The sequence below is a fragment of the Cryptomeria japonica genome, chromosome 10 (assembly GCF_030272615.1).
Source record: "Cryptomeria japonica chromosome 10, Sugi_1.0, whole genome shotgun sequence".
NCBI lineage: Eukaryota > Viridiplantae > Streptophyta > Pinopsida > Cupressales > Cupressaceae > Cryptomeria > Cryptomeria japonica.
The window spans coordinates 789,563,473-789,584,925 of record NC_081414.1 but is presented as its reverse complement, the minus strand read 5'-3'; the positions used below and the strand labels follow the sequence as shown (position 1 = coordinate 789,584,925).

Sequence of the window (21,453 nt, the reverse complement as noted above, 5' to 3'; positions counted from 1 at the left end):
CTCTTAAAAAAGTAATTCATAATTTTCTTAAAAATGCATTTTAATACTATAATTTCATAAATTCTATTATTTTTTAAAATAATGTTTTTAATTAAAAGTATATGTAAATTTTATATGCAAATTAGCTCATTATTAAAAAGTGTATGCAAATTTTGTATGTAAATTTAATATGTAAATTTTATATGCAAATTTTTAAAATTAGAAATAAAATTTTCCTAGAACCACTTTTGGGGTTTTTGTTTCAGAGAAAATGATATTTTATTTCTGTGGCTGGATTTTTCTGTTTCATGAACTGTCCTCGAAAGATAACGAAAGCAAGCAAAAGAATCGGGGGGCTTCATTGTAACGCTCAACGAAACTCCCCGCACAAGATATGGGAAAAGGTCACCAAAATTTTATAGAGAATCTCCTCAAGTATTGGGTCTATTTGCCCAGGAAAAAGTGAGGAAAAATCGTTATCAGAATATAATAAAGATGTAAAGCAAATTGGATGTCTCACCATAGACGGAAGGAACCGAATTATGCCAACCAGTTTGATCTTGGAAAGTTATAAGACAAATTCAATCCCTGTGATTTGTATGATGCATTTCACCAGCCAAAATTTGAGCTCTTCATTGATTGTGTACTGTGAGTAATTCAATATTTTGCTGTCCTCATTTCCAATTTATTATTACTTTTTAGCTTTGTTTAACTTATTTTAAGAGCTTTGTTCAATAGGAGTTAATGTGATTCAGAACTTATTTAGGATATAGAAAAATGGGCTTATTGCTAATTTATATTATTGATTTTATTTTTGAAAAATGGCCTTATTCCTAATTTAATCTATTTTTATATTATTGGTAACTGTTGAGCATGTTCACTTCATGAATGAAATTTGACAGAACAGTTCAGATTCAGCTGGATTAATATTAAGAGTATCAGAAACTTCTGTTCCATGATAACAGTGCACTTGAATATTCTAGAATGACGAGATAAAAAACAAATGCATTAGTAATTTCAAAGGGAAACTATTGAGATTTTAAAAAATACTATAGATATTCTCCTTATATTAGCGTAATTGATGATTTACATGTTTGACACTTAAATTTATGCAGGTGAAGTGATAAAAGTAGAGTTCTACAAATCTTAGATAATAATTCCATCCATGCAGCAGAAGGTCGAAATCTTCGACGAATCATAAACTACTAGGTAATATTGTTTCCGCGTATCTTTAATTTTTTCGTCTCAGATTGAGTTTTTGTAGGAAGGCAGACTAAGATTGAGGTCTTGGGCAGATCATAAACATCTGTTAACTGTTTCTTTCTCATTCGCAGGGTTTTTAAACTGTTAACAATGGCTGCAAAGAGCAGGAAACAGGCAGTGAAAGAATATGAAATAGAGGTAGCAGATTCAGAACAACGTTTCTCATGGTTTGATGATGTGAAGGGCAGGTTTGAATTTCACAAGCCCGAAGATGATAATCCAGATGATAAATCAGGAAAGCTTTCTTCTGTCTCCATAAACAAAGTGCCCATGTATCTCAAGGGCTTAAACAGAGATGCATATCTGCCTCGAGTAGTCTGTTTGGGCCTTTTCCATCATAGGATGTCTCAGCCACTCTCTGAAATAGAGTTATACAAAGTAGAGGCCGTAAATCGCTCAGTGAAAAGGCTCCCACCAAACCAGCAGCACGCACGCTTTCTAGTGGAAAAAGTGCAGAGCTTGCTTCCAGAAATTAGAGCAAACTACGAAGGAAAACCAGTGTGGGAGGAAGAAATCCTTGCGTGGCTCTTCACTCTTGACGGATGCTTCATTCTAGAGACTCTAAGGCTTCTCAGTGATGAATCACAATGGAACCTCAATGGCGATTCACAATGGAACCTCGATCCTGTTTTTAATAGAAACAGGGTCCGTTCTATTCAATTCGATATCCTAACTGATCTTCTATTGCTTGAAAATCAGGTCCCCATAATCCTTCTCCTTGGGCTGTTGGAAATGGAGGACAAGTGCACAGAAGAAAAGGCAAGGATAGAGCTGCTTAGAATGATATGCGATGGTATAATTGCCTTGGCTCACCCTTTCTCATATCATCTGCAGCCAAAAACAGGGGAAACAGAAGCAGAGCACAAAGAACGCGAGGCAAAATTGAAAGAAGCCCTCCAGTTGAAGTATAAAAATCTGAAGGAATACAACCACATTTTGGGATTTTTTCAAGATTTCATTGTGCATGAGTCCGAGAGTACCCATGAAGGAGAAAAGATTGAGAACGTTCGTATTACGGTACCAGGGGATCACCATCATCGTCGCCATCATCTTCTGCTTCATCGTCATGAGACAGCTCATAAACTTAAGAAAGAGTCTCATTATCATTACCTCGTGGCTTCTGCGACAGAGTTACACAATAATGGAATGAAGTTTAACTCGTACGAGGGAGTTCCGTCCGCCAAAGAGCTCCGTTTCGAGAAACAGAAAAAGACTCTGTTTCTCCCTGTGATATGGGTTTCTGATGCCACGGATTTGATCTTCAGGAACCTCATGGCTGTGGACATCTGCCAAGAAAAAGAGCTCACCATTATTTCAGAATATCTGTTTCTTATGAATAGTTTGATCCAGTCTGAGAAGGACTTGGCTTTGGACGTGGCTCCATTGGGACTGATAAGGAAGCGAGTGACCTCTTCAATTGTCTGTGTAAAGGAATGAACTTCACTTTTGCTGATGAAGATAAGTTTATGGATTTGAAGATTGCTGTCAATGAATGGTACAAAAGCCGATTAATTGTGAGAATTAATGACTTCATGGAGAAGAATCCAAAGATTGTGAGAACTTTCACTATGTTTTGGGCGGTGGTTCTTATGCTGGCAGCAGCAGCACCTTCATCTGTGCAGATAATTACACACTTATCTAAGAATGGATAGCTAAGTGACTAAGGGAAAAATATGGTATAAATATGATTGCTTCAGTGTTTAAAAGCGTTTCTATGATGTAGTTCTTATGAGTTCTTCTTATTGTGGGGTATGTAAAGAATTAATAATTTGATTGAATAATATATTTTATTTCTTATTCTAGTTTTTATTCTAGTTTTTAGATGAGTAGAATAACAAAGTATTATTTTTTAATTAATTGTTATATAAATTATAATGATTACTTTGCTCAATATTAATGATGCAATGGATGTTCATCCAAACCACATGCAAATCAGTAGTTTAGCTTACAATCGAAGTTAGCTAAAGAATTAATAATTTGATTGAATAATATACTTTAATTTTTATTCTAGTATTTACATAAATAGAATAGAAAATTATTATTATTTCTTAATTAAGTGTTATTTATATTATAAGAATTATTTTGTTCAACAATAATGATTAACTATAATACCCATAGATGGGTTGGAATGTCTATACATCATCTCACAATTATTTAAGTTGTGTGTCACTTGTGCAATACAATGCCCTCTAACCTCTCCTTAAAATATAATTTTCTTGATGAATGAGTTCATCGACATTCTATAAATTAGAAAATATAATACACATAATTACAAAAGAAGGGGTGGATGGATTCAAATACAATTTTGATCATCAAACCACTAGTGAGAATCAAATCTAGTGTAATCAAGCACACTATAGATCTAAATTCATCCTAAATAGAGTTACAAAAATTTAAACATATTACAATTCTCATTTCCAATGATAAATAATCAATCTAGAAAGATGATTTACCACATAATCACTTGGTTATAAATAAATAATAGTTTAATTTATATTGCAATTCTCATTCTAACAATACATTACAAGGAGAAAGAAATTTTTTGTTACAATATTTATAAATTTCATCAACATTTCCTATTTTAAAATGTTTAATGTTGATAGTAGTTTATTTTATATACTTTAAAAAAGATCCTCACTATTGATATCAATTAATTACATTAAGAATCAATTTTTAGATTAACTGTTAATTTTTAGTCTTTGGATTCTCAAATTCTAAGTGAAAAACTCTCTACAAGGTATCACTATTCTACCTATACAATGTTATGGTGTTCAAAAGCTTCAATTAATTTCCCTAGCATGTAGACCCTCAAGCTTTGGAAATAGTTGTTGTTTTCTCTTGTTTGTATACTTTTAACCACATTTAATCTATATAGGATCCTATTGTATTTTGCAATGGGGTGGAAATTGTAATGCTCACTATGTACACTACCTAATAAAAACACAATCACAAATTTTTTTTGGCATCTAAATACAAATCAACATATTGTTTAAAAGATTTCTTTTGTATAATTGATGGCATCAAATTAATGAAGGCAACATTATAATTATATCACAACAAGTGTAGAAAGGAATTCGATAATAAGATGAAGAGGAGTCTACATCAAATCCTAATAGAGAGGCAGTATCATATCTTGAAGGAGAACCTATTTGGTTAACAAAGTTACATAGGACACATAATACAATTTGAGGAATTACCTAGTTATCGAGGAGAAAACTAATTTACTATTACCTAACTAAAAGCTATGAAATCATATAGAATTTATAACTTTGTCTGTTTGAGAATGATTACACTATTAAACTATAGTCAAGAAGCATAAATTCTATCAACAAGTCTATCCTAACTAGTATAAACATGATCCTCTTAATAAATACTTAAAATATCAACAAGTGCTATATGTCTCTAAGTAACATAATCATTGATAATATTTGCTGATTTCTAGGTATTAAATAACTAATAAAATAATCGTTTGCAATAAATCACCTAAAATACAAAACTATGAACAATGTCACATTCATAGACAGTGACTAGTTAGATAAAAGAAGTGATTGCAAACTTACTACAAGAATCTTCCCCTTTACCTCATTGACTAACACATAAGCCTTTATTCTATTGAAAAAGGGGAAAGTCAATGCATCCCATCTACACCTTGGGTGCCACTTATTTCTCAATTCACAGTTATTTATGATGACATGTAAGCATCATATACTACTTAGTTTCATCATTGGTAAGAGTATAAGTGTAAGAACATACAACACATGATGTCATTAATACACATGTATACATAGTGAATGACTCATACATACATAGTGATTAGAAGGAAATATTCATTAGATATGACCTATTACATGCAGTTCTTCCTGCTATATAGTTCACTAACACTACCCTATAAGTACATCCTTTCTTAAAAATATTCTTGTGCATCTCATACTACACAGTGAATCACATCCTTTTTATGTAGTTAACAACTAGATATGATAAGAACCAAGCATCACATGCTACATTCAATAATAGCCAAGGTGTAAGTGTCACAACATACATGAAATGAGGTTATTATTAATACTTCCATAGCATTTTCAGCCATTTATGCTAGTGGATCCCAACATCAATTGTCTCAAGTATATTAGGATTGCTTCTAGAATATACACTTACATGATACTTAGGAAAACTAGCTAAAACCTACCGTACCATGGGTACATCCTCACATGGTCAACTAGACACTAAGATCTAGTAATTAGCCACTTACATGGTACTATTGAAAACTAACTAAACTAGTCTTGTATAAAAATAATAGATACCTCTTAATATCCTTCATGCTTGTGCTACCATTTGGAAGTTGGTTAAAATTCATTAAGATATGGTAGATAGCTCCTAGCATCTTTCATCAACACAATATTGACAATAGTCAATAAACTAAACTTGTAGTCTATAATTGTTAGGAAATTTAAGTTAGTGCCCAATACAACGATCACGATTTTGTTGAAAGCGCTTCGTTCGTTTGTGATTGGGTTATTCTCAATGGATGTGTGCTATTCGGCCGCAGTCCTCTGGCGGATTTCATTATCATGCTTGTGACTCGGAGCATTTGATTGTATAGACCATGAGTTTTTGTGGCGTGCCTAGGGCTGTGGTTCGTGGATATCGATAATGGGATTCTTTTCTACCACTTAATGAGTTCAGGTGCTTGCCTTACGATCTATGATGTCGACAGATTCAAATTGTTTATACTGAGCGATGCATTTCACTGCTTTGATGGTTTTATCAGTCCAAATCTGTTGAAAACCCCTTGTATTAGGAAGAATAGTAGGCGAGTCCCACAAGGAGGAAATGTGCAAGTCTTTTGATGGTATATATTTCCTTAAAGGCCATGAAACTAGCTCAGCCTTTTTGACAATGTGTATTCACCATTATTAGCCACGTTAGAAGAGTGTAGTAGTCAAGTTTTATATTGTGTTATTAGTTCTTATTTTGTGTCGAAATTTAAAAGGTGTCAAAAGATGGTAAAAACAAAATTGTTTTAATTGTAATTGGAATGCATGATTGGTGGTATCCGATATTCGTAACAAGTTTACATTATGGTGGATATATTCTTTCTTCATAATTGTTGGAATAAGCTCCAAAAAATAAATTTGCTAAATAAGTAGCAAACTAATTGGAGGCAGGAGGCAATGGAGGTTGAAGGACAATTAGCGACCTCTCGTTAGTCACCAATGATGGGGCTGCGCATTAGGAATGGTGACATTTTTTTCAGTTGTGTATTTTCTTCTAGTTGTGAATGGTGTGGTGTGTGCTTTAGATTTTTGGTTTTCTACTTTACGTAGTGTGTTGGATGCTGGAGAGGCAATTGTATAGGAAAACAACTAACTTCAATGATCTTCTGACTACAGATATCCTTTGATTGCCATACTTCATCAAAAGATGATCGACTAGTGATTACGTTCATTGGTAATTATGATCATGTACAACAAGATCCATACATTGGCATATAGTTTTGTGTGATTTGTTCTCCTTTTAATGCTCCCATGCGGAGTAAATAAGTGGAACTTTCACATTGCGGGGAGTGGGGGGACATAACATCAATGTTTCATTTCCAATTTGAGCTAAATCAGCCAAGGTCAAGGGTAGCTTCCAGTGGAAGTGGCAGCTTCCTATGCAATTTGAGATCAAGTGGTAGCGGTCAACAACAATGACTACAATTTAGAACATTTGGTCCTCATAGATGTAATCTGAAATTGTTCCTTGTTTTTTTGTGTGTGAGTTGCATTTCCTATATTTTCCTCTGATATTGGAGAAATATAAGCACTAGTGTAAGTCAGTTCATGGATCTTGAAAGGATTTGTGTGAGGATCGAGAAAACCACACGAGGTGGATATATTGTGGAGGTTCCTATTCACATCAAGGTTTGTGGTAAGGCTATTTAAAACCATGGGAGGCAAGAGCCTTTCATTGGATCAAGGTTATGAGCCAGTTGGACATGCCACAGGGTTGAGCATATTGCAGAGGAATGTGTAATGTTATTCTACCATGTTCGCACTAAGGGGAGGAATGTTAGGAAATTTAAGTTAGTACTCCATGAATGTGGGTAAATAATAATTATGTGAAAAATTAGTATCATATAAATGTTAGTATATACTAATATTATTATATTATTAATAGTAATATATTATGTTTTGAGTTGTTTTAACAACTTATATGGTGTGAGTTGTGTATTGTTACATGAGTAACAATCACAACTAAATAGGGAGGTTGTTCCCTATTAAATAGGATATACCAGTCCTATATATATTGGCAAATGTATTGAATGAAGAGATATTGAAGCCTATTATACTATGTGTAATAATTAATATTTAAAAATTAGTTAATAAATATATAAAAGACACATTGATATTTTTGTTTGAATATTTATTCATTATCTAAGTACATATTTTGTAGGAAAAGCAATAATTGTACAAATCAAGACTTAACTTCATAAATCTCATGAAATATTGATTATTTTAATTTAAAAATTAATAGTTGAGTAATTTAACAGAGCAACTAGATTAATAGATTGAATCTCAACACTTAACAATTATCTAAATGAGAAAAACCAATGTATAAAGATTTTTTCTCAAAAAGAAATTTTAACTACACTAGCATTTCACAAAGAAATAATTTGTAATAACTCTAGTGAAGTAGAGCTATTCTAAGAAAGTGAAAGAAAACCAAATAGTTTTTTATTAAGATAAATGGATTTTACAGGGACCTGAAACCTAAATCCATATGACAAGAGATTAAATCAGAGTGAACCAAACCAAAACCAATAGCCAAAAACCATCAAAAATAGGGGATCCACCCCAAAACAACGAACCAAACAAAGACACCTAGGCAAAACAACCAACAACAAAAACAAAAAAGCTATCCTAGAGGATGCATGAGCTCATAATTTTTCTGAATTACATTCTTATTAATTTCCTTGGGCTCCTCCATTATGAATCGTGTGGCTCTCCTCTCCTAGTTTCCACTTCTCATTCTAGTGTAAGGTTCAGTAGTAACTTGCATGACCACCCCTTGAGAACTTGTCTCCAGATTCTTCTTCGACTTGGCAACTGAAGGAACATTGCTAATTGGTTGAGCTTTCTGAAAAACAATTTTCTTATTAACCTTTCTAAGACCATCAAGACTATTGTTCATGACTTATTTTCTTATTTCCACCAAGCCCCTAAGGTTGCCTTTTAGTTCCTCCACATTCTTCTCCATATGAGAAATTCTCGACTCTTGTTCATATTTTATAACATTCACATCCTTTGTAAGTTTTTGAGTCAATCTCAAAATCTTATCAATCTTGTCTGGCATGGGATTCTCTGTGAAAGTGTTAATAATGTCTTTGATTCCCTATTTCAAGAAGAGAATTTAATTGATGACCTAGTAGAAACATTTCTTTTGGTAGTTGGTCAAGTTCGCTAGGAGCATATCAAAATCCATCTCATTTTTATTCTCCCCCAGGTCCACTTTGTCTACATTGAGGGGAATTTCCATCTTGATTTCCTTTTTCCCTTTACCCTTCGGAGCTCTTGTTTTTCCCCCTTTTAACATTTTTGAGCTTGGAGGGTCCATCTCTTGGGGTTTAGAAGTGGGGGATTTAAACTTATTTGCTACAATTCTAGGGTGTTTTCTTTTTCTGCTACTATTAGTATTGGGAATAGGTTTATGTGGGGTCCCTCTTCCTAAGAGGGCCAATAATCAGGATCATCCAACACATTCAGGTCATGCTAATCCATGGCCATATCTCCCATTCCCTCCTCATTAATCTCAGTGTTTGACACCACTTGCACTTTAGGGTTATCTGAGGGTTTAGGTTTGTTCACAAAAGGGGAGGGCTTGATTTCATGTGCTTTAGCATATTCCATAATAAGAACAAGTAAAACCTCATGGAGAATAGGGTTCTCAATATTTTTGACATGATTTATCGGAGTATGTTCTAAAGATGAAACTAAATAAAAGGCAAGGAGATCTTTCTATCATGCGTAAAGTGATTTAAAATGGTAAAATGATAAGAGAAAATACTATCAAATCATTCATCTAGAGTAATTTGTACCTCATTATAACTTCATCCATATCCGCTGTCATGAGATATTTCTTGCAATATCCCCTGTCCACCATTTTCTTCACTTCATCCCTTTCACTTCGTTTGTTGAAGAAAACTGACAGGGCTTCCCCCATCGCTTTCCTCTCCCGGTTAAAATTTTTCCCCTCCATTTGTAAACCAGTAATTTAAGCTATAAAAGGCTCATCAATTCTGAATTCAGCCTCGAAAGCACTGAGGATGCCAATATTCCAACTCTTCAGAAACTCATCTATCATCCTGGAGTCCTGGCCAATAACATTTGGAGGTATGGTGCAAGACCACCATCAGAAATAAAACCAATTAGTTGAAATTTAAAACATTTTAGATAATCACATTTAAATGTAAAAAAAAACAAAGATGAAATTAAAGACTATTTTTAATTAGAGAAAAAGCAAGTTTTGAAGGGACTCAAAACCCTTATACAAAAAAGATCAGTTTGGAGAAATATATTCAGTAAAACATCAACGACGTAGAGACAAACCTGACCTCAAACAACCAGTTGTCTAAAAGAAGAGACATGAAAAAACCAAACAACTGAGGAAAATAAGAAACCAAAAACAAAAACATGGGACACAAAGAGGGTTTAACGAATAGGCACCCACAACTTGAACAAAAGCTGCACAAAAAACCATGAAGCAGCCAAAAGCCAAAGAAAGGGCTAGAGAAATTAAAGACTAAGTTGAAAACTAAAAGAACAAAATATTTTTTTTTGGAATTTTAGTGATATCATAATTTATTTATTTTATTTTATTGACTATCATATCGAAGGATTCTGATTTTCTTCCAAATATATACATATATTGAGAAGAAAATCAAAATATCATAGCTATTACATTTCTTTTAAATTTGCGGCTGGGGACATGCCCTCATTTTTTTTTACTCAATAATTTGATCATTAAAAATAAATTTACTATCCCTATTATTCATCAATTTTTAAATGAGCTCTTGGATGTTCATTATTTTAAACTAAATTGGATAAGTTTTCTAACTATCATCGAATTTGGGCCACATGATGTAATATCCTTAAAATCCCTTTCAAACTCATGAAAGTTGTTATGAATTTTATTTTCTTATCCAATGTCCCATCTATTATTTATAGCATCATGAATATAGGTGTTCATGGTTCCTTATGAAAATCCACTCTATATTGCTTTCAATGACATGCTCATGTATATAATAAGATATAAATCAATCATAATTTTGATGTGGAGATAGATCTATAATTTACCAATAACATTCTCTCCTTTCCAAGAATAATAAGTGTTTCTTTGGGTTTTAATAGATGGATTTTTATATCATATAGCTCTACAAATGAGCATATAAATTGATTGCAAGAAGATTGCAATGTTTGAGATTTGACCACGACCTAAGTTCATCAAAATATTAAACACTTTATTTCTTGGTATTGATACATTATTATTGTAAATTTATACATAGTTTCTTGATAAAGATGAATTTATACATAGTTATGGTAAAAGATTTAGACCATTGAAATTTTTGATAAAAATTTACTCTTTCAAATAGTCTAAATGAGCAAAGGTTAAATTTAATGCAGTAATTTTTTTTATGTGTTCTATTTAAGTGTTTTTCATACTTGATTTTCAAAAACTCTTTACTCAGAATAAGATGCCTCTACCATAGGAATACATTTGTTGTTAATCCAAGGGCAGCCTCTAATTTTCACCACCAAGAAAGTGAATAGCTGTAATTTTTAAAAATCAATAAATAGAAAAAGAATAGAAAAAGAAATATTGGTTGTCACTCATATTTTCAAACAATGATATGCTTAAATATTAGACCACAACTTCGAGATGAAAACATATCACAATAAACTAAATATTGTTTATTACCAAAAGGTGTCCTCCCTTAATAACGAAAACGTGTGGTAAAGATGCAATAATATGACATAATCAACTATAAGAAATATAAGGGATTTGAAGTAGTAGATTCACTCTCAGATAAATATGAAGAATGAGGATTCATCTAAGTTATATTTCCATCTTAGTATTGTATTAGATAGATTATATTAAAAATAATTGGACTAATAAACCAACAAATGAGGAAATCATTCAATAATGGGAATGCAATCACTTCTTAATATTAAATTTATATTGCATGGACTCTATTTACATCCTAACACAAAATTGAAGTCTTAGTTATTAAGGGAATTACATGTCTCCCAACTATAGCAAACTCAAGTTTCTTAAAGACCTATGAGCATGTGAAATAGGATTTCTGCTTTGATGGCCTCAAGTAGGATATCGAGGTATTTGTAACTAAATTTGGGTGTAACAATATACTAGAGAGAAAAATCTCAAAAATTCTAGGTTGTGGTAACCAAGTGCTCCCTATTCCGAATGAAACTTAGATTAATATTTATATGGATTTAATTAAGGGGCTTCCACTTTCATGTCGTATAAGGCATCTTCATGTTAGTGGACTATTTTACCAAATATTCATACTTTTTTATATTATCTGATACTAGTATTTTTGCTAGGTTTTCTTAATGCTTCATGTATTCAATCTTCAAACCCTATGAGATGCCTTACTCTATTATCAATAATGGTCAAGTTGATCCTTCACAATACTATTTGAATAGCTTTTTTAAAATTTATAGGGACATACCTCTAACCTTATTGTAACCTATCATCCTCAAATTTATGGTCAAATGGAGGTTGTCAAAAATACGCTGAAACATTCTTTTTTGTTTAAGAAACAAAAATAATTGGCCAAGTAGCTAGCATAGTTTGCGTGTTCATAGAATTAAAGTTAAATTTATTTTGAAATGATTTCTTATGTAGGTGGATAAAGATAGGAAAAAGTGCACCTTGACATTGATAATTGAGTTTAAATTATATATTCATTCCTATAAGAGTCCTACATAATGACCAACCAAAAAAATAGAAGCTTGCATAATTAGGCAAAAGAAATCATAGTTTGAATCCCAAATTTTGAATTCTCATGTCTCAAGCGGGTGATAAAGGTTTTTGTTTATGTCGAGTTTGAACCTATTTGTAAACCTTAACTAAGATCCAACCACTTACCCTAGGTCTACAAACTAATTCAACACAACATCAATAGAGAACTATCATGCTCTCAAAATTGTGACGCGCTTGCATAAGAGCTCAAGGAAGAATAGATGTGATTATGATGATGTATGCTAGAATGATATTGACATAATGTAAGTATTATTACTTGAGATAATCAAAATGGATGGAAAAACACTCTCTTATAGAAATCTCCAAGAGAATCAAGGGTTTATATTAAGAGGTTAAATAATGAATGGCCATGATCTCATAGATGAAAGAGAATCAATAGGATTGCAAGGTAGTGTAATATGGTGAAAAATGAAGGGGCGAGATCAAGTGGAAATCTTTACTCCCCTCAAAAGAAGAATTGAAGTTTCACAAAGGATTCCCTTCAACTTCTCATGCATATTACATTTAAATGAGGGGATTGAATTCACTAGATCCAATCCCAATGGAAAGAGATTGAATGATAAAAGAATTGTAAGGAACTGGCAATGGATTTGGAAAATAAAGTAACCCTCTTTTAAAATATACAAGTTGAGTTAAATGAATTGAGACTAAGTGTAAAGATGACAAAGAAATGATTATATCTTGAGATAGAGATGCGGGATGAAGTTGTGCACCTAGAATTAGCAATAAGATGTTGAGATGGAGTTCACCTACAAATTTGAGAAAAAGTTGTCAGGACTGGGTTGAAAGTGTACTTGGTCCTCCAAAAAATCCGTGCACCAGAAAGGGTTTTTCCATCTCTAAAAATGAAGCCTAAATCTGCAATTACAATTGCATACCTGCAACCTACACACAAAAAAGAGAGTAAATGTTGTTGGGATTGGAGGTTTACCTTCAGGTTAAACCCCATTTTGGAATTAACCAAGTGATTAAAAAATACTTGCAAGAAAATGAAAGGAAATATTTAAATAAAATTCACCTCAAGAGAGGATGCAATTGAAATGTTGATAGAATTGATTGAAAGGATATGAAAAATAAAATGTCTTGAATGTTGGTAGAGATATCCTCTTCAATGGTTGAATCCTTGACTTGAATGCAACATCTAGCCTTGAAAGGAGACTTGGAATGCTCGATGCTTTAATGTATTCTTGAATGCACTTTATGATCAACTTGTTGTCACTTATTGTCGCTTTGCTTATGAACTTAATTTTTACTTATTGGACCTATGCAAAAAGGAGGGGAGATGCTCCTTATATACTATGCCAATTAGGAGTTTTTAACTGGTTTTCTGTCTTAGGTCAACATAGGAAAAAATTTTCCCACTCACAATTGACAAGCCCAATGCAAAATTTACTCAAGGGAGGCCCAAAATAGGGTAGGGATACGCCCCTGCCATGCCCTAATTCAAGACAGGTAGTGACAAAAAGCAGTGCGGGGTGCAAGTTTTAGGTGTTTTGAGCATGTCTCAGGTCTCCAATCAGGTTTAGGGATTCATTCACCACTACAAAGACTCAAATGCAGTTGAAAATTGCAAGGTCACAATTTTATGACACTACAGGTAGGTAAAGATGAAGGGAGGAGATCAAGAGGTGGACATGTGAAGGATAAAAATGAGCAAGATTAGGTTGTTAAATTTAAATGGAGGGCTACGATTGAGGAGGAGGTAATTTAGGGAGATGTGTTGTCATGTGGATAAGAAGAAAAAGACAAAAAAATTAATTAATTAAATAAAAATATTTATTTAATTAATAGAAGAAAGACCACATTAATTAAATAAAAGTGTTTATTTAATTTGGGAAAGAGAAACGCGATTAATGAAAAAATACAACTTTATTTAAATTAAAAAGAAGAGGCTGAGTAAATTAATTAAATCGATTAAAATATTTAATTAATAGTGGAAGATGCTAATGAATTAATTAAATAGAGAAAAATATTTATTTAATAAATAGAAGACATTACGATAAAATAATTAAATAAATAAAAATATTTATTTAATTATAGGACAATTTTAGGTGTCTACAGTTTCCATCTACTAACAAGGCTACTTGAGTTCAATGAGGAAGGTTCAATAATTTTAAAACTTGTGGCTATTTTAGAAAAATACAACAAGTACACCCGCAATCAATCTATTGAGGGATTATTAGTCTAGGGGAAGGCCCTCCAATTCAAAGATGGCACATGGGAGCATTTAAAATAATTCTCTCAATTTTCTCATCTAAATCTTTGAAGATATTTTTCTCAAAGGGGAGGCAATGTTATGCACTATTAGTCCCAACCGGTGCTGAGAGGGGAGGGGTGAATTAGCACTTTAGTGGTTTTCACCAATTAAAACTTTTAACTCAAGTCTGCACTAACTTATCATTCATCAATATAAATAATTACTGCAGAAGAATATGCATGCATGAAAAGATATATAGTGACAACAAGATTTATCTTGTGGAAACCCAAATGGGAGAAAACCACAGTGTGAGTAGGCACTCACAAAATTTGTACTCTTTAGAAGTATGCCCGGTGAGGAGCCATCCCTGTTAAATGATTAAGAAAACACACTATTAGGTGCCACCCAGTTAAGGGATTTTGGTTAAGGCCTATTAGTGCCTTTACCCTCTTAAAGGTATCCTTGTTAAAGGTCTTAGGATCATCAATTAAGATGACACTAGGTTAAGGGATTTTAACAATCAGACCTGTTAAAGTCCACCCTATTAAGGGATTTTAGTTGACATGGTTAGAAAGCAACAAAAAGATGATCTGCTAGAGTGGCTACAGATAGCTTGATCAGATCACCGTGAAAATCATACTCTATCTGTATCGGTTGTATCTTCTCTCCACAACCCCGGTTTTATGCTTATACCTTCAGCTCTACACTCTGTCGGTTCTCCGACCCTTGACTCTAGACTCTATCAATTTTATGATCCTTGACTCTACACTCTGCTATGCTCCCCTTATGTTTGCCCTTTATTTTCACCACAACAACAACCTCGTCAAAAATGATTTTAGTGAATTTATTAACCTTTTATTCAGTAACCAAATTTCCCTCCAAAACATCAGATTCAAACTTTTGTTACCACACCTTAAATCACTCTCCTGAAATCATTCTAGGAATCTCTTCAAAATAGTCGTTCATGTAGATAAGTCCACTAGTTGATTGGAGAAGACTGTGGTTTAACTGGATGTTAACTAAACATTACCAAGTCTTTTAGTTACAGACTCTGTCAGTGTACTGATCAAAATCTACCTAGCTGATTACCTCTTATATACCAATTTGTTTACTCCTTATCCAGTTGACCTCTTCTATGCCAGTCTACTCATTTCTTGCCGATTGACCTCCTATGTGCCAGTCTACTCATTGCTTGTTGGTTGACCTCTTGTATACCAGTCTACTCACTGCTCGCCCTGTAGCCGATCTACTCACTGCCGATAGACTGTGAAGACTTGGAAGATGATGTTGCCAACAATGACAACCATATCGTTCATCGGTCATACAAAATGCACCAAAATGCCAACAAACTCGCCCTTTGGGTGGCAAACATTAAAAAAAATGACATTACAAAAATGTGTCGGTGGAAAACACTACTACAAAAATGTTCACAATCTACAAATCTCCTGGAGAACTTCCCCTTTTGCCATCAATGGCAAAGACTATACAAAATAATTTGTCAAAGTACAGAAAAAATCTCTTTGAAATTTTCTTGAGCTACTTTCAAAGAGGATTCCCATGAAGATTTTACCTATTTCATGGTGGTGAAGTTTCCATGCAAAACCACAATAAAAACCTCCATATCATCGACTATCTTGTAGTTAAGTTCACTTATGAGGTGTTCTGCTTCTTTAATATTCATTTGCATGAAATCAATAATTGGTGTCAGATAGCACTGTAGCTCTAACAAACTAAGACCTCGTTTGTCCTCTTCTTCTTTCAACGTTTTTGTTTCATCATTAAGTTGTTTGACCTTGCCAGTAAAAGTTGATGTTGAACTGGTAAGAGGATCGAAAAAACTTATTAGATCTTGAATTTTTTTTGAGTCTAATTTATTTTGTCTTCTAGATCTCTGATTAAATCAGTAAAACTTGAAGATTTGACCAGTTATTGACCAACTTCTTGCAGTATATTTTTTACTTCTTTTGTTCAGGTGGAGAGAGCAACTTTTCCAACTGATATTTGCTACATGAAATTTTCTCCTCTCTTTGATTCGTATTGCCTTACTACAACCTTCTTTAGATTGGTTTCCTATGAACTAATTACTTTTACAAGAGTACTCAACTGATCAATAATGGGTGCAGTATTGATCATAAACAACAATGTCAGGAATTAGGTAAGAGAGAATTGTCTTGGTAGAATTGATAATTCTTGCCTTCTTTTTCTTTTCTCCTAGTTTAGCCTTTTTAGCTTGAATTCTCAGTTTTTCTAAGACTCATCAATTGCTTGGGAGTCATTTTATTTATATCAATGATCGATTCTCTCTCTTCTTCCTCCTATGTTTCATCTACTTTTTCTATAGTCTCAACTTCTAAACTAGCTGCAGTGGTGAGTTTTATTCTCTTCTTTTCACTTACCCTTTCTAAGTCTAACTTCCTCTTTTCCAGAGGAGTATCCTTCACTGCACTCTTATATTCTACTTTCTTCTCTTCAACTTTTCTCTTGTTGGACATAATAGTATTTGGTGCCACTGAATTCCCGTGAGGTGTATCTTCATCAAGAATGTCTTCAACTATCACCTCATCTTTACTGGTATGCTTAGTATGCTTAGCCTTCTTCAATAGTGTAGTATAAACTGGTTGCTCGACATCCTTTGTCAGATTGGGAATGTCTGACACAAAATTTCCTATGATGTCCTCAACTGATAAAAACTCAAAATCTTTAGTGGAGTCTTTTTCCTTACCTTTTCCTTTGTGAAGGGCAGCTGCACCTTGCTCCTATTTTGTTCCCTTTTCTATTTATTCTTTAGCTTCATTTTGCTGATTCATAATTTTCTTCCACAAGGCAACACCTTCTTCATGCACTACTTCAACTTCAGCTATTGCCACTCTCCCAGTTCTATTTCTTATTTTGAAATGTTGAATGCATGCTTCAACCACTAGTGAAGCTTGATCAAGGTCTAAATCATGTTGCACTTCCATGAGTTCTTTTATTCTGTGTTCTTTTTCAATAGCCAGAGTTGTTTTCCATCTCCCTTCAATTTGATCTTGCAAATCTGATGGGATTATTCCATATAATTCACTGGGAGTCCTACCAAACTTGTGTAAGTTCCAGATCAGGGCTTTGCAATTTTCCTTTTATTTTCTTCATTACTGAGGGAATATGTTTTCCCAACACTAGACAAACCTCCAAATTATTTAATACCATGGACCAATTCATAAACTTTTGGGGCTTTGTTCCTTCCACTTCTTCTAGCCTCCTTAATTTCCACATTTGATTGGGTGTAAGTGATATCACCCTCTTTTTCATCCTTTTAAAGTTTTGTATCAACTCTTCCTTTAGTCTTCTTCTTTCTGGTGTAAGTCACTCCTACCGGTGTACCTTTACTTAGAGAAGATACACGAGTACCTAAATCCTTTTCTTTTGTATATGTTGTAGGCTTGGTTGCTGCAATGCACTTTGGTTTTGTCTTTGGCACTTTCTTCTTTTCACCTGATAATTCTTCATCTTTGTTAGGGTTGACCCCTGATTGTTCACTACCATTGGTGGAGATAGTGGTACCCAATGCTTCACCTCCATACTTTTTATCAATTGTATTTATCATTCTTCTTACTTTTCTTTTCATGATTAGCACCTGAAGTTCTTGTTTTATTTTGAAGCTTGCCTCCTCACAGGTTCTAAATCTCTTTACCTTCGGGTCTACCAGTTTGGATAGTAGCATGTTGACATTTATTTTAACAATATTTGATGCAAACTCATAGCCCATAGGTGGAACCGAAAAGGTTTTGGGTTGAACCGCTTGTATAATACAACAATCTATGTCTACAAGAAAGCAAATGTTGTCTTTGTATTTTTGTACTATACTAGTTGGAATTCTTTCCCTTTTGTGGATCCTAATTTGAAATTCCTTAAAGTATCCCCACATTGTTTCACCAAACCTATCTCCCAGATCCCTAATTGTTTCACCTATGTGAACCATGATAGGTTTTTCTTCAGACCATACTACATTACCCTTACCGAGGGAAAAGTTTTGCACATAGAAAAATATACATACCATTAGTGAGCCATATTTGAAAGATTGCTTCTTGTTCTTATTGATTCTCTCTATTTTCACCATAAATTGGCTTCTGATCATCTCACAAAAATCATAGGTTGCATCCTCCTTGATAATCCGATATGCAATATGTATGGCACCGCTTGGCACACTATTCATTTGGCTTGATTGATATACCCTATAACCTAGTGCTGCAGAGGGGAATTTTACTTCAGCGTCCTCAATATGAGTGATTTTCATTGCTTTACTGTCACATCAGAATTTGATTAACCAGGCAACTTTAGTTGATGAAATTGTTCATAGGGTTAATGCTTCACCGGTTGCACTAAACCCTATAACTCTTCGAATCACATCCTTTGTGATCTTGATCGGTGCTTGAGTTTCTAGCCACAAGAATTGATCATGAACTCTTCTCAGTATATACCTAGCCCAATTGACATGAAACTAATTAGGAAAATTGACAACATTAGAGAAACCCTTGGTCTTCAAAGGTAGATATTCTTCCTTAAACTGATCATTAACACAGAACCCTTTAAATTCATTTTGAATGAATTTATCTCCAAGTTCTTCTAGCTTGCAGTGGATGTAGGAGCGAATGTCTTCAACCATTAATACATTGGAGGGCACAAATGATAAGGCACTGGTCATGTCGATCTCACCGGATTTCATCGGATGCAACTTGAATTTGGGTTGAGGTTCTTTCATAGCTTCAACCAACACAGGCGTCGATATCAGTGTTGCCATGATGACCTTCAAACAAATTTCTCAAGAGAGGTTTAAATACCTTCTCCTCAGAAATATCCAACACCACTATCACTCTACTTGAACTCTTCCTACAAATATTACTAGAAAGTTTTCAATCGCCTTTGGTCACACGAGAGCTCGAGAAAGTTTACAAGAAATCAGGATAAGGGAAATGTATTCACATTTCCTTATTATCCATTGAGATTTATTGGTGTTATGATACAACGGTTAGTTTTTAAACTTGCAACTTAAGGTACACTAATTTACCCTTCACCGATTATTTGTTACTGATACCGATACACAAACAACTAACTCACAAGATATTTATCAACAAATAACTTTTAGGCAAATTTTTATGCTTCTCAACTATGCAGATAGACATAACCTTACACTTGTTAAGGGGATTCAAAAGTAATCTTACCATATGTGCTCCCCCTAAGCATCAATATGCCTATTTTGAAAAGGAACTGTCATCACTGATGGATGATGACTTATTTTCTGAAGGACTTTCTCCTTCTTTTCTTTCTTCTCTCTTAATCCATGTCTTTTTCATTTCATTGTTTACCTCTTCAATTGTCTTCTTTTCTTTCAATTCATTTTGTCCTTTCTTCTTGCCAAACCGGTTCTTGTCTCCAGACCGGTTATAGGATTGGTTCCTACACTCTCCAGCTAAGTGACCGATATTATGGCATTTGGAACATGTCATACCTTTTGTTCTCCACGGTCTTCCATTATTTCTCTACCACAATCTTACTCTGTAATTTTCTGCAACATGACCAAAATTACCACAAGTGGAACATGTGACATTAAACTAAATATTCTTTTTATTAGAACTAACCGGCTTGAATTGTCATCTTGATACATTTGACTTGTGCCTGCATTCTTCATATTTGTGTCCAAACTTATTACATATAAAGAAATGTCCATTGAATCTTCTTCTATTTAACATATTGCTAGATTGAGATCTACACTCATAAGCAGTGTGGCCATACATATGCTAATTATGGCAATAACCATCAAAGGTGAAAATTTTCTCTGGACTAGCCAGTTTGTTTCCATAGAAATCGGACTTATGACCCGGTTTACCACAATGATTACAAGAAGATTTGGGAAACTTCATACCTTTCACTTCTGAATGATTCCTTCTATCATCTTTTATCCTTTTGGATTTAGATGATTCTCTAGTTTCCATAGGACCTGTACCAATGTAACCAAGACTGGTTGTTTGCTTTGTTCTTCTCTGAGATTTCAACTGTTTATCTATCTTCTCAGAGATTTCATTGAATTTCCTCAGCTTCTCATTTCTCTCATTTTCAGCTTTCAACTCACACTTGAGTTGTTTAATATCTTTCACCATCATCTCCTTTTCTTTTGTGTTGTCATGCAATTGCTTCTGTATGTATTCATTCTCCTAAGTGAGAATTTAGATTTCTTCATCTTTTTCAATCATGATTGCATGATTTTCTCTCAGGGAACCTTCAACAAGCCTTTTGTCTCTTTCAACTTTTGACAAAGATTCTTCTACACCTCTTTTTCCTTCATTGGCACTTATGCTGGCTTCTAGTAACTCAGTCATCCTTAGGGCCTAACTTTCATGTTCTCTTTTGAGATGTGCAATTTCTTCAGATAGCTTCTTGTCCTTTTCCATGAGTTCTGGGACTGCTTCTTCAGATCCACTCTATTCAGAGAGTTGATCTATGATGTCTTGACTCTCATGTAGTTGTTAAGTTAGTTCCTTTCTTTTTTCAAGAGATTTTCTCAGTCTCTCTTTTAGCTGAGCATTAATTTCATTTGCTTCATTAATATGCATCCGATACCAATATTCTTCTATGATATTTTTCCCCAAGTGGTCAAGATTCACTTTAGAGGACCAGAGATCTGATACCAATTGTTAGTCCCAACTGGTGCTAAGAGGGGAGGGGTGAATCAACACTTTACTTGTTTTAACCAATTAAAATTTTTAACTCAATTTTGCACTAACCTAACATTCATCAATATAAATAATTACTCCAGAAGAATATGCATGCATGAGAAGATATACAGTGAAACCAAGACTTATGTCGTGGAAACCCAAATGGGAGAAAACCATAGTGTGAGTAGGAACTCACAAAATTTGTACGCTTTTGAAGTATGTCTGGAGAGGAGCCATCCCTATTAGGAGATTACAAAGACACTATTAGGTGCAACCCGGTTA

At 33.8% G+C, this 21,453-nt stretch overlaps 1 protein-coding gene across 1 annotated transcript; it reads left to right on the top strand.

The window, feature by feature from the left end:
- The first annotated feature begins 1,332 nt into the window (after positions 1–1,332).
- Positions 1,333–2,679, top strand: LOC131859264 (UPF0481 protein At3g47200-like). Its single transcript, XM_059212856.1, has one exon. The coding sequence runs from the start codon at positions 1,333–1,335 to the stop codon at positions 2,677–2,679; it is 1,347 nt and encodes a 448-aa protein (XP_059068839.1).
- The last annotated feature ends 18,774 nt before the right edge of the window (positions 2,680–21,453 follow it).